A 15,296-nucleotide genomic window follows, 5' to 3' on the forward strand; every position below is an offset into this window, starting at 1 on the left:
TTGTTATTTTAGATGAACCTGTTGGAGCAGATTCATTGTTGGAATCATCTTCATCTTCATCAGAAACTGAAGACTTGGATGGTGGCTTAAAGGAGGTGCAGAAACCTGTGTCCAAACCTTACCATCATCTGTCAGCAGCATGTTTAGCCTGTTGTCGCACTAGAAGTAGGAAAGTTTCATCGAGTTCGTATCGTCATAGAACAGGTAGTATCTCATTAGTCTCATAAGGAATAACTCTGGTGTAATATTTACATAAAGAGGTGAGCTCTACAATGTGCTCAGAATAGTAGAAGAACAGAATTACTCTGGATACACTTAGTCACTCCAAACAGTTATGAGGAAGTATATAAATAAGGTAAAACTACAAGGAGACAGTATGGCTGGCCAGTGTCTTCAGGTGGCAGAAATCCTAAGTACACATCTAAAAGTACAAAAAACGAGCATATCTTTTCTTGGCAAGGAAAGAGGGGAAGATTAGAAATGAGGAGCAGGTCACTCGGGCTTTGGGATGAGAGAGATTCACCTGTTATCCAAAATAGGGAAGTGTCACTGTTTGATTTACCACTGCTACTTTATTCATTTCATTACATTTACTTGCATATGAATAGAGTTGGCATTCATTTGCAACAAGTGCTGATCTTCAGTTTGTCATTGTAAAATTCTTGAATGCCTGCCCCTGTTACATTGTAAATTCTCCATAGTAGTTTGGCACACAGGCTTATTGTCATCTTCAGGTGGTTCCCGATGACTGTTGCTCTGCTCTTGTCAACAGCCTATATCTGTTGACCATTACCCCCTCCATCACTCCCGTCAGGGAGCTTTCCACAAAAGGACTCCGTGGAACTGATAAGCAGGAAATCAAGAGACCATCCTTTCCTGCTCAATGGGTATTATGAACAGATGGGCAGCATTCCCATAGGGTGTTATCTGTCGCTGCTCTGATGAATTTGTTGAGGGAAGATTTCAAGGAGAAGGCCCTGAAGCAAGCACAACTAAAACCAACATGTTTCTACTCTTATGTGGACAACATGCTCATCATTTGGCCATGTGAGTGGGGCACCTTAGATGAATTTCTCCATCACCTCAACTGACTTCACCCCAGCATACAGTTTACCATGGATGTGGAATAGAGTAGTGCCCTCCCATTCCTTGATGTCCTGGTGAAACAGAAACCAGATGGCGAGCTAGGCCACAGTGTGTACAGAAAACCTGCACAGACTGATGTGTATCGACAGTTATCCCATGGTCACCACAACTCCCAACATAAAGCCGTTTTACACACCTTTTTTTTCACTGAGTGCAATCCATCTGCAATCAAGACAACCCTCCAACTTAACTGAAACACCTGGAAACAACATTCCAAAGAAGTGGGTGCAGCAGAAAACAGATAAGGCCTGTGTTTAAGCAGATTATACTTAGACAATGGTAGGAAGAAAAAGAGATGCACAGCACAAACCACAAGCGTGCATACTGTTTATTGGCAATATCTCCAAGAAAGTCGGGAGAATCTTGGAGCAACATAATGTTAAATGTGTATTTCGTCCACCCCCCCCCCCCCCACCCCCCCACAAGACAGTGACACTACTAGGTCCAGTAAAGGGTAATTGAGGCCTTCGCACACCAGGTGTGACCAAATCTCCTGCCAGTGTGGGAAAACATACTTTAGGGAAACTAATGCGCAGTAAAAGAGAGGGGCCGTGCACACATACACCACACTGAATTACACCAGAGCATTAAATCATCCATGGCCAATCATAATATAAAAGCTGTAGATTACAACAAAATCAATATATGTAGGCAATCTTCCTCAATCTGGGATTGCATGATTATAATGGCCTTTGAAATTAGGGTCCAAGATGATGTAATGAATAAAGATATGGCCTACAACTGAGTCAGGTGTGGAATCCTGCCCTGAGCCAGAGAAAGAAAAGCATTCCTGTACAGTGAGGTCTGCACCTGATGATGATGACGATGACGACGACGACGACGACTGTGCAGACACTGGACAACACAGTTCACAGTTGGGCATCACCCCATCATCACTCCCTACAGCAGTGTCATGGACAGCAAAAGGACAGAGTGATGGAGGGTGGCCAACATATATAGTATGCACACACACACACACACACACACACACACACACACACACACACACACACCACAAAAATGGGGAGAGGAATTGGGATACCAAAGAAACTCTTCCAGTTCACATGGGTTTATTTAGGAACAAAGATCAGGATGGCAGACTGAGACATTCACCCACTTTTAATTACAGGTGTAATGTTTCATAACTGGGGTAATTCTGTTCTGTTGTAATGTATTGAACACAGATAGTGTCCTGCTGTTTTTACAGATTTCATTATGCAAATTTTCCAACAGACTGTTCGTGTACTAGAAGTAGTTTAGGCGTTTATCAGTATTCATATCTATTCAGGTTCATTATGCTTTCTTTTACTTTACAGATACTGAAAGCAGCTGTGGTGGAGCTGATAGTCCAGTTATTTTAAATCGTAAAGGCCGGACCTGTAATGCTGCTATGCTGGTTGCTAACTCAGGTGGAAGTGTGGACAGCAACACCTATTTGGAAATACGTATGTTAATACAGTTTGGTCTTGAATTGTAGGATGCTCAATGTATTCCATGACATTCTTTTTTATGACTTGGTGTTCCCCCTAAAACATTGTTTTACTTCTATCTCCAACACCAGCAAATACAAGTTTGTAATTAGAAAGTCCATATTTCAGATTTTGGGCTATAGTGATGCTGATAGTAAATTTCTCATGTCTTGATAAGTCACCCCAAGTGAATAAAAAGGTAACTCAATGACCAACACAGTGACTAGTTATCAGAAGGTACTTCATGTGCAGTGATACAGCTGTTCATAGAATGGTAAATGTTGAAACAAAAAATAGTGTCGTTTTATCATCTTTGAGTCTCACTAATAATATGATTCTTTGGTTAAAATATTTCAAAATTCATTATTTATTGTTCCATGATACTCCTGATGTTTCTATTGCTTCTACATTGTGTTACATTATTTTTGCTTTTAGTTTGTCTTACCAAATCTCCACATCCACTTTGTAAATTTCCCCCCAGTGGTTATATGCTTATTGTGCTGCTGGTAATGTCTTGTGTTGATTTCACTGACAGCCTACATGATTAAATGTGGAGAGCAGTGAAAGAACAGAGGTGCACTGTGTTGCTTGCAATTTTCAACTTGAAAGGGAGGCAGTATATAACATATGGTATATGAAATGACAGTTGATGGTTCAAATGGCTCTGAGCACTATGGGACTTAACATCTGTGGTCATCAGTCCCCTAGAACTTAGAACTACTTAAACCTAACTAACCTAAGGACATCACACACATCCATGCCCGAGGCAGGATTCGAACCTGCGACCATAGCAGTCGCACGGTTCCAGACTGAGCGCCTAGAACCGCTAGACCACCGCGGCCGGCGACAGTTGATGAAGTACTACTTTAAATACCAATAAAATGCCATTGTAATTAAAGTGACAGGTAAACAAGTAAAGAGAAAGATGTCAACATTCATTGTGTAGGCCCAAGAGTGACATAGACTTCTGGCTTCATTTACGTATGGTAGATAGTTTCTTGGAAGACTACAGTTGTCAGATTCAGCAACCCCCCCCCATCCACACACACACACACACACACACACACACACACAGCTACTACTACTACTACTACTACTACTACTACTACCCCTCCTCCCCCCATCCCCTCTGCCTCCCCCCATCCCCTCTGCCTCCCCCCATCCCCTCTGCCTCCCCCCCCATCCCCTCTGCCTCCCCCCCCATCCCCTCTGCCTCCCCCCCATCCCCTTTGCCTCCCCCCAATCCCACCCCCCCTCTCTCTCTCTCTCTCTCTCTCTCAAACCTGTATTTTCTATTTTTATACTGAAGAAGACATCTTGAACTTAAAGTATTTTAAATGTTTACTTCATTTCTCAATAATCTATGCCTCTTAATGTTTTTTTAAATGTTTTGTGCAGCACCAACCCAACAACAAGAAGATGAAGATATTGTCTTGAGCAAATCCTTCGTTCGGAAACAAATCTTAAAAAACATAGAACGTATGAGCAACCCAGTGTGGACCAAGATATCAAAGCAATCTTTGCTGCAGTAAGTAATTACATCTCATTTAATTTAAGTGCTTTTTGTGTGGGTTGTCCTAATCATTGTCATACTTGAAAAATGGTTCAACATTGTTGTGTGAAAATGACTGTTGGATACTATAGGATGGAGTAGTGGTCTGCCTTCTGAAAACCTTCATAAAATTGATGTATTTAATTATACCATAAATTAGAAGTTACGAGATGTTTTAATTTTTAAAACTGATGTTTTACCCAGATTTCACTCTCATACACAACATAGAACTAGTGGGATATGAGCAACAGCTCTTAAGCAAAAATGTAACATGTCTTACAGCACTGGGTAATACGTGTATGAGATTTCATGCATCACGTTATTCCATGAAATGAGTTGCCAAAATATTTACATTGTAAGCATAACCTTTCTTATATTAATATTTGTTTGCTTTTTACAGTGACATTAATAGAAGCAAGACCACAAGAGTTGAATATGACATAAGTGTGGCCACGTGCAGGGCACTACTTTTGTAATGAATATTTGTGACATGTACAAGATGTTGAATAACATTACATGACAGATTAGATTGCACATTCATAATACAGGGTGTTTCAAAAAGATCCATCGGATTTCTCAAGACTATATCTTCTACATGAATAAAATTAGAAACTTCAGATGAATTTTTTAAGTTGTGCATAGAGGTGAAAAAAAATCTTTGTTTCCAAAAGAACCATCTAATTATGTGTGCTCCACATGCATGAACATACAACCTTGGGGTGGATTCTATAATTACGGCCCCCTGCGGTTTCGGGGTTAAGAATAGGCCTGCGGTATTCCTGCCTGTCATAAGAGGCGACTAAAAGGAGTCTCAAACATTTTGGCCCTTATGTGATGGTCCCCTCTTGGGTTTGACCTCCATATTTCAAAATTATTCTGAAGAGTGAGCTGATTGGGGAAAAGTGCCTTACTTGGTGCATTGTGTCCATCGTGCGTTGAGACCTTTAGCCAGCTTATTCATTGTTGCATTGCAGTCCCACCTGCTCTCCATCTCTTGGGCATGGATACATTTCTGGGTGCAATTTCCACCATGCACTGTGCACTGACAATGACCATGGACTACTTTTCAACTAATATCTAGCATGGTAGCCTGTCTGTTGTGGTGGGGCTGCCTTGTACCCTGTTTGTTGTAGCCCCCTGACAACACGGGGATCGCTCTACTGATGCCTGCGCCGTTAGCTCCCCATGTATGCCAAGGAGTAAATGCCTATCTCCCTGGGGCAACAGGACTCCCGGCATTGACCATGCTGCCAGGTGGCCCTTGATGTGGCTGGGTGGTGCCCGTGGCGAGGGCCCTTGGTCGGAGTGGGTGGCATCGGTGCGGATGACCCGCAATGAAGCAAAGTCTGTGATCTGTCGCTGGTCCTCAACCAGCAGTCTCAAAGCGAGGAAAGCATCAGTACAATGTCAGGAAATGTGATTCGAACTCTTTCCCCTCCGTGGCCACACTGTGGGAGGAACGTCAGGCTAAAGAACACCATGAGCCATATTCACCCCGATTCCTAGTTTGTTTGCATTCTGATGGGGAATCTTTCACCACCTTGAAGCCTCAGTTCTTTGTTGAACATTTACAAGACAAGTATGGCGAGGTGGACAGTTTGTCCAAGATGTGTTCTGGGTCTGTCCTAATTCGGACAGCATCATCTGCTCAGTCGAGGATGCTCCTCACCTGCGACCACCTGGGTGATGTTCCTGTCTCCATAATGCCCCATAAAAGTCTCAACATGGTCCAGGGTCTTATCTTTCACAAAGACCTCCTTCTGCAGTCCGATGATGAGTTGCGCGCCAACCTCGAGCGACGAGGTATTCACTTCGTCCAGTGCATATACAGGGGCCTGAAGGACAATAGGGTTGACACCGGTGCCTTCATCTTGGCTTTCGAGGGGGACACCTTACCCAAAAAGGTCAAGGTGATAAGTGTATCACTGCAATGTCCAGCCATACATCCCTCCCCCTTATGCAGTGTTTCACGTACTGGAAGTTTGGACATATGTCTTCCAACTGTAATTCCAGCCTTATATGCTGTGATTGTGGACGTCCTTCTCATCCTTACGCTCCATACGCTCCCCCTCCTGTCTGTGTCAACTGTGAGGGCACCACTCCACTTGCTCGCCAGAGTGCCCAGTTTTCCAGAAGGAATGAAAAATAATGGAATGCAAGACCTTGGATCGTATAATTTACACGGAGGCTAAGAAAAAGTTTGAGCAGTTAAACCCAGTCCGCATGTACGTTTCATATGCCGTCACAACTGCACAAGTTTCCAGTTCCTCAGTGACCACACCTGCCCCCTCAGCAGTGGGGGCTCCCCCTCTCACTGTTGCTCCCACACCTCCATCTTCGGGAGCAACGCCCTCCCGACCGTCAGGGCCGCCGGTCCCCGCATCTGAGCTGAAAGAGTGTCCCCCTTCTTCGGCCCCTCTCCCACCTACGGGGTCCCTTGGGGCTCTACCCTCAAAGGCCCCACACAGTGTACAAGTGGAACATAGCCAGTGCTGCAGGTCGAAGGGCTTCCCACTCTTCAACCTTACGTGATGCTGCTTCTGGAAAGCCCTCTCAGTAAACTTCGAAAGAGCGGCAGGGGGACAAACCAAAGATGAAGAAGAAGAAAGAACCCGTTCCACCGAAAGAGGTTCCGGTGGTCCCCACTCTACCACTACCCACCAGTTCTGCCTCCGAGGATGAGGTGGAGCTTCTAGTGTCCTTTGAGGATCTAGCTCTCGCCGATGCCTCCCATAAAATGTTCCTAGCCATTAGTCCTCCACCAGTAGCAGCAACTGACTCTAGGGAGTAACCTGCATTCTCCATCCTTCCATGCCTTCACAGAACACAGAAAGCATTATCCTGCAGTGGAATTGTGGCGGTTTTTTCCACCGATTGGCTGAACTAAGGCAGATTTTGAGCTCAACACCTGCTCTCTGTATTGCACTCCAAGAAACCTGGTTCCCAGTAATGTGGTCCCGCCTCCGGCCATCCTGATTTAGGTTTTCCATGATTTCCCTAAATCGCTTCAGGCAAATGCCGGGATGGTTCCTTTGAAAGGGCACGGCCAATTTCCTTTCCCATCCTTCCCTCACCCGAACTTGCGCTCCGTCTCTAATGACCTCGTTGTCGACGGGACATTAAACACTAATCTCCTCCTCCTCCCAGTAATGTGGACCCCTGCCCTTCATGGCTATCGGGGTTTTTATAAAAATTGGACTGACTGTAACAGGGCATCAGGTAGCATATGTCTGTATACCCTTACCTCTCTTTACTCTGAATCAGTGCCTCTTCATACAGCTTTAGAGGCTGTTGCTGTGAGGATAAGGACAACCTTGGATATTACCGTCTGTAATGTCTACCTTCCTCTGGATGGTGAAGTACCTCTTAATGAATTGGCTGCTCTGATTTCCCAACTCTCGCTACCATTCCTACTGTTGGGGGACTTCAACTCCCATAACTTCTTGTGGGATGGCCGGGGTAGAGATGTCGAGAATCTTCTCTCTCAGCTCGACCTCTGCCATTTAAATACAAGAGACCCCACACATTTCAGTGTGGTTCATGGCACTTATTCGGCCATTTACCTCTCGCTTTGCAGCCCAGGACTTTCACCATCCGTCCATTGGAGGGTTCATGAAGACTTGTGTGGTAGTGACCACTTCCCAATCTTCCTGTCACTACCCCAGCATCACATTTCTGGACGTCTGCCGTGATGGCCCCTTAATAGGGCCAATTGGCTGGCTTTCACATCTGCTGCCACTGTTGACACTCCCGCTCATGGCTCTATTAATCTGGTGGTCGAACAGGTCACTGCGCCAATCATATCAGCTACAGAACTCGCGGTTCCTCTTTCTTCCTAGTGCCCTCGGCGTAAAACTGTGCCTTGGTGGTCGCCGGAAATCGCTGAGGCCATCAAAGAGCGTAGGCGGGCCCTCTAACGACATAAGCGGCATCCATCATTGGAGACTCTCATTCTTTTTAAGCGGCTCCGTGCCCGTGCCCACCGCCTGATACGACGACAGAAGTAAGAGTGCAAGGAACGATATTTTTCCTCCATTGGTTCTCGTACCCCTGCCTCTCAGGTGTGGATTCGGATTTGCCGCCTTTATGGTTACCCGATCCCGCTGGGGGTGCCTGGGATTTCAGTAAATGGGACAGTGTGCACCGACTCCGGTGAAATTGCCGAGTTATTTTGCTCGGTGTTCTGCATCTACAAGTTATCACCAGGCTTTTCGTTCATTGAAAGATCGGGCAGAACAACAGCACTTGTCTTTCCCATCACACCATCCTGAGCCATACAATGCTCCTTTTAATGAGTGGGAATTCCTCAGTGCCCTTGCCCATTGTCCTAACACAGCTCCAGGCCCTGACGGAATTCACTCCCAATTTCTCAAACATCTGTCTGTGGCCTCACTGCATCAGATTCTGTATATCTTGAATCGCATCTGTGGCGAGGGAGTGTTTCCGTCCCAGTGGCAAGACAGCATCATCGTCCCAGTGTTGAAACCTGGGAAGAACTCCGCAGTGTTGGACAGCTACCGCCCCATTAGCCTCACCAATGTTCTCTGCAAATTACTCAAACGAGTGGTGAGCCAGAGGTTGTGTTGGCTCCTGGAGTCTCGGGGCCTTCTGGCTCCATCCCAGGGTGGTTTCCGCCGAGGCCACTCGACGACAGATAATTTGGTGTGCCTTGAGTCTGCCATCCAAAGGGCTTTTTCCAGGTGCCAACATCTGGTAGTCATCTTTTTTTATTTACAGAGGGCCTACAACACAACCTGGCGTCACCACATCCTTGCCGCATTGCATGAGTGGGGCCTCCGTGGCTCGCTCCCAATTTTTACACGGAACTTTCTCTCCCTACGTGCCTTCCATGTTCAGGTAGGAGGCTCCTTTAGCTCCTCCTGTGTCAAAGAGAATGGGGTCCTGCAAGGCTCTGTATTGAGAATTCCACTGTTTTTAGTCACTATAAATGGCCTAGCAGCAGCTGTAGGGCCGTCATTGTTCCCTCCTTATACGTTGATGATTTCTGCCTTTATTTCAGTTCCTCAACCATTTGTGTTGCTGAATGCCGACTACTACAGGGAGCCATTCGGAAAGCGCAGTCATGGGCTCTCGCCCATGAGTTTCACTTCTCTGCCAACAAGACCCGTGTTTTGCACTTCTGTCGGCAACGTACAGTCCACCCTGACCCTGCACTTTTTCTTGATGTCCATCTACTACGGGTATCACTTTTTAGGACTGGTTTTCGATGCCCGACTAACATGGCTCCCCCAAATTTTTCAGCTGAAGCGAAAGTGCTGGCGGCATCTTAACGCCCTCCACTGCCTGAGCAACACCACTTGGGGGGCAGATCGCTCTACATTGCTGCAGCTCTATAAAGCCTTAGTTCAGTCACTACTCGAATATGGGAGTGTAGTGTATGGTTCATCAGCACCCTCAGCATTGCAGCTGCTTGATACTGTGCACCACTGCGGGCTCTGTCTTTCAAATGAGCCCAATGGCCAGTCTACTAGTGGAGGATGGAGTCCCTCCACTGCACATCAGGCGCTGCCAACTGATCGCCCACTATGCGGCACACGTCCGTAGCTCTCCTCAGCATCCGAATTACCGTCTTTTGTACCCGAGCACTGTGATTCATCTCCCGGAACGGCGGTCTCAGTCAGGGATAACGATCGCTGTACGTGTCCGTTCCCTACTGTTGGAACTCGAGTCCTTTCCTTTCCAGCATCTCGTGCGGGTCCGTACACATATGCCTCCGTGGTGTGTGCCTCGGCCAAAACTACGGCTGAACCTATCACGTTTTCATAAGGACTCTGTTCCTCCTGAGGCACTCCGCAGTCATTTTTTTATCTATCCTTGGTGAATCCCGGGGTTCTGAAGCCACCTATACTGACGGCTCGCTGGTTGATGGTAGCGTAGGCTTTGCCTATGCTCACTCAGCCTATATCAAACAGTGCTCCTTGCCAGATGGCAGCAGTATCTTCACTGCCAAGCTAGTGGCCATCTCTCGTGCCCTTGAGCACATTCGTTCCTGCCCCGGTGTGTCCTACCTGGTCTGCAGTGATTCGCCGAGTGGTTTACAGGCCGTTGATCAGTGCTACCCACGCCATCCTCTGGTAACAACTATCCATGAGTTGGTTTATGCCCTTGAATGATCTGGTCGATCATAGTCTTTGTATGGACCCCAGGGCATGTCGGCATCCCGGGCAATGAGCTCATTGACAGACTGGCCAAACAGGCCACTCGTAAGCCGCTTCTGGAAATTGGAATACCCGAACCTGACCTCTGATCGGTGTTACGCTGCAAAGTTCTCGGGATTTGGGATGCTGAATGGCGCAGCTTAGTTTCGCCCAATAAACTCCACGCCATCAAGGAGAGCACAACTGAGTGGAAGTCTTCTCTGTGGCCTTCTCACAGGGACTCTGTGGTCCTCTGCCGCCTTCACATCGGCCACACATGGCTGACGCGTGGCTGTCTTCTCTGGCGTGTTATTGCTGCGGTTCACGTTTGACAGTGATCCACCTTTTGGTGGACTGTCCACATCTCGCTGCCCTAAGACGGAACTTTAATCTCCCTGACTCCCTTCCTTCTATTTTAGGAGACATTGCCTCCACAGCTAACTTGGTTCTATATTTTCTACATGACTGGTTTTTATTCTTCGGTTTAAGTTTTATTTCCTGTCCTTTGTCTCCCTGTGCTTTCTACCCTTGTCCTTTTAGGTTAGAGATTTTAATGTGTTGCAGAGTGGCTGTCTCATCCTTTTTTATCCCCGTGATCAGCCATCCCAGGCCATCTGCTTTACTGTTTTAAGCTCTTCTGCCTGTTTCTTTTATGTCTGTGCTTTTCCTAACTTCTGTTGTCCCTAGTGTGTTCAGCTTTGTGTTTTTACTTTTTGTCCATCTCGAACTCCTGTGGTGTCTCCTGTATGTTTTAAGTTTTATCCCATGGACTTAGTTCAATGGAACAAGGGACTGATGACAAAGTAGTTTGGTTCCTTTATACTTCAAACCAACCAACCTATAATTACGTTTAGGTTTTCATTTATACAGTATAAATGTTCAGTATACCTTCAACTGGATGCTCAGTTAACATCCACACAATAGTTAAAACTTGGCCCATGCTTCTGTGTCAATGTGGGTTACCACATTCACTGCTGGTACTATGCAGCATCATACTTGACCCAAATTTGTCAGAAGGGGAGGTACATATGTGGAGTTTTCTCAGACTGCCACAAAAACCTTAGTAAAATCAGGTGATTTTGGATACCAATGGTGCAACGAGAGATCTGCATGCCCTATATGGCTGATCCATTATTCAGGTGGCTCATTGTTGAGAAATACTGTTCTTATATTTGTCAGTGTAGTGGTGTACCATACTGCTGAAAAATGATATTTCTGGCATGTTCAGTTAATTTTGATAAAAGCCAGCTATACAACATATCGAAGTATGTGATTCCTGTCCTTCTCTGGAAAAAGGACAGAGCTTTCCTGCCAAAATTGTGCAAAACAAATGGTGCTATGAAGTCTGTCTCTTGTGCTCGACTATCTACATCTACATATACACTCCACAAACCACTATGGAGTGCATGGCAGAGAATACTTTCCATCGTACCAGTTATTAGGGTTTCTTCCCGTTCCATTTACATGTGGAGTTCGGGAAGAATGATTGTTTAAATTCCTCTTTGCATTCTGTAATTAACCTAATATTGTCCTCACAATCACTATGTGAGTGATATGTAGGTGATTGTAGTACATTGTTAGAGTCATCGTTTAAAGCCAGTTCTTTAAACACTGTAAGCAGACTTCCTTAGCGTATTTTACGTCTCTCTTCAAGAGTGTCAAGTGAATTTCTTCACTGCTGCTGCAACACTCCCAACACTCCCCCATGGGGCAGACAAGCCTGTGACAATTCATGCTACCTGTCTCTGTGTATGTTCAATTTGGTATGGGTCCGACACATTTGAGCAAAATTCTAGAACAGGTAACATGAGTGATTTGTAAGCAAACTCCTTTGCAGACTGATTGCATTTCCCCAGTATTCTACCAACAAACAGAAGTCTACCACCTCCTTTTCTCATGACTGAGTCTATGTGATAATGCCATTTCATATCCCTACAAAGTGTCACACCCAGGTATTTGTATGAGTTGGCAGATTCCAGCTGTGATCCATTGATACTATAGTCATAAGATACTTTTTTTTTTGTGAAGTGCACAATTTTACTTTTCTGAACATTTAAAGTAAGTTTCCAGTCTTTGCACAACTTTGAAATCTTGAAGATCTACCTGAATATTTATACAGCTTTTTTTAGGCAGTGTTTCATTATAGATAACTGCATCATCTACAAAAATCCTGAGGTTCTTATTAATATTATCTGCAAGGTCATTAATATACAACATGAACAGTAAGGGTCCCAACACACTCCTCTGAGGCACACCTGAAGTTATTTCTACATCTGACAAAGACGTTCCATCCAAGATAACATGCTGTGTCCTCCCTACCAAAAAAGCCTCAGTCCAATCACAAATTTTGTTTGATACCCCATATCATCTTACTTTCAATAATAAGCACAGATGACCGAGCGAGGTGGCGCAGTGGTTAGACACTGGACTCACATTCGGGAGGACGACAGTTCAATCCCGCTTCCAGCCATCCTGATTTAGGTTTTCCGTGATTTCCCTAAATCGCTCCAGGCAAATGCCGGGATGGTTCCTTTCAAAGGGCATGGCTGACTTCCTCCCCTGTCCATCCCTAATCCGATGAGACCAATGACCTCGCTGTCTGGTCTCCTTCCCCAAACAACCCAACCCCCAAGGCCAAGCTCCAGTAAGCATAGATGTCGTACTGAGTCAGATGCTTTTGAGACATCAAAAAATACTGCATCTACCTGACTGCCTTGATCCAAAGCTTTCAGTATGGCATATAAGAAAAGTGTGAGGTAGGTTTTGCATGATTGATGTTTTCAGAACCCATGCTGATCGGCATGGAGGACATTGTTCTGTTTGAGATACCTCATTATGTTTGAGCCCAGAGTATATTCTAAGATTCTACAACAAACTGATGTCAAGGATATTGGATGGTAGTTTTGTGGATCACTTCTACTACCCTTCTTGTAAACAGGTGTGACTTGTGCTTTCTTCCAACTTTTGGGCACAATTTTTTGTTTTAGGGATCTGTGATAGATTATAATTAGAAGAGTGTCTGATTCAGCTGCAGATTCAGTATAGAATCTGATAGGGATTCCATTGGGCCTTGGAGCTTTGTCCAGTTTTAACAATTTTAGCTGTTTCTTGACACCATTGCCACTAATACTTATTGCACTCATCTTTTCACTGGTACAAAAATTAAATTGGTTCACTTCTCCTAGATGTTCTTTTATAGATGAACATGTCAAAATGGAATGAAACATTTCAGCTTTTGTTTCGACACCCTCAACTTCAGTTCCAGTCTCATTTGCGAGCGATTCGACACTAACTTTGGTGCCACAAATAGCCTTTACATATGAGCAGAATTTCTTTGAGTTTTGTGAAAGATAATTTGACAATATTCTGCTACAGTAGTCTTTGAAGGTTCACACATTGCTCCCTTGACAGGCAAATGCATTTCAGTCAGCATCTCTCTATCTATAGCACTATGCTTTGTTTTACATCTATTATGCAGTAGTCCTGTTTCTTTAGGAGTTCCTTCAAAGTGACTGTATACCATGGAGGGCTGCTCCCATTATGAACTGTTCTGCTTGGTACGTACCTATCCAGTGCACAGTCATCTAGTCTTTTAAACTTGAGCCATAGTTCCTCTACATCGTCCTGTCTTGTGCTTAAAGTTTCAAGTTCCTGATTGAGATATGACTCCACAGTTCTTTATCTAGTTTACTGAACATATATATCTTTCCACTTGTTTTAGTTATCCTTTGTACATCGGTAATCATTGTTGCCACAGCTGCGTCATGGTCATGATACCAGCTGTGATGTGGACATCCTCAAAGGGGTCTAATGGCATTTGTTGCCATTAGGTCTAATACATTTACATCATGAGTGGAGTTACAAACTATCTGTTCTACGTAGCTTTCAGAGAAGGCATATAGTAATGTTTCATAGTCCATCATTAACAAAACTGTAATTTCCCAGTTGATTGTTGGGTGATTAAAGTCTCCACCGATAGGTACACTGTGAGTGGGGAACTTACATACAAGCGAACTGAGCTTTTCTCTAAAGTTTTCGGTTACGTCAGGAGGTGAGTCTCTTGGGTGATAGAAGGATCCAGTTACCATTTTAAGCACACCACTGATGCTCGAGTCTTGCTCAAACATGCAGACTCAATTTCTATTTCGTTAGATTTCGAGTTTCTTGTCTAATGCACCAGCTCCATTTTCCATTAACCCATGCTATTGATATACATTTAAATTTTCCCCAAAAACCTCACTGCTATCCATTTCAGGTTTCAACCCACTTACTATTACTAGTATTATGTGAGCTTCACTGTTTTTCAGGAGCTCTTCAAACTCTGGCACTTTGTTGTGAATGCTCTGACAGTTAACTTCTAAGATTTTAATACTCTTGCCTGGGGGGGGAGGCATTCTTTTGAATCTTACACTTATGCTTCTGGGTCTCCTACAGCACTTGTTATCTGGACAGGATAAAGAGTCGCCTAATCTAAAAAACCCTTGTATGCACCCCACACATAGGCAGCTACATCTCTAGCACAAACTGATGTGTAGTGCACCCCTACAGTTGTCAACCATATTACACAAGTCCAGGAAGTTGCCACCTAGATTGTCAGACCCTTCAAAGTCTCTGGTTTACCCCTTCCTCTCAACTAAGAACCAGGGGGGCCACGATCAGTTCTGGGGACAATACTGCAAATTATGAGCTTCATTGAAACTTCATCTGCAAGGCTGATCTTCTCAGACTTTCTTGCCAGTCACTGGAATGATGCAACTGTGACCTTGGAGCCCAGATTACAGGCATCATTTGTTCTGACATGTGCCACAGTGTGCAGTTGGGTGCAGTGTAATCCCTCAGTAGTTGCTGGAATAGCATCTTCAACAGGTTGAATGAGGACCCTAAGCGTACACACTGATTGCACCTGGTGTTCCTTCCTGTCCATTGCTTCTATTTCCCTAATGGGGACCATTATTCGCCATACCTTTGAAC

General features: G+C 44.8%; 1 protein-coding gene across 1 annotated transcript in view; it reads left to right on the forward strand.

Annotated features, from left to right (window-relative positions):
- LOC126471001 (rapamycin-insensitive companion of mTOR) overlaps positions 1 to 15,296 on the forward strand; it is a 265,260-nt gene that overhangs the window by 237,272 nt on the left and 12,692 nt on the right. The window contains exons 25-27 of the mRNA XM_050099053.1: positions 13 to 204; positions 2,463 to 2,591; positions 4,014 to 4,143. Coding sequence (XP_049955010.1) covers positions 13 to 204; positions 2,463 to 2,591; positions 4,014 to 4,143 — 451 coding nt within the window. The remainder of the gene's footprint in view (positions 1 to 12; positions 205 to 2,462; positions 2,592 to 4,013; positions 4,144 to 15,296) is intronic.

This window comes from Schistocerca serialis, chromosome 3 (assembly GCF_023864345.2).
Source record: "Schistocerca serialis cubense isolate TAMUIC-IGC-003099 chromosome 3, iqSchSeri2.2, whole genome shotgun sequence".
Taxonomy (NCBI): Eukaryota; Metazoa; Arthropoda; class Insecta; order Orthoptera; family Acrididae; genus Schistocerca; species Schistocerca serialis.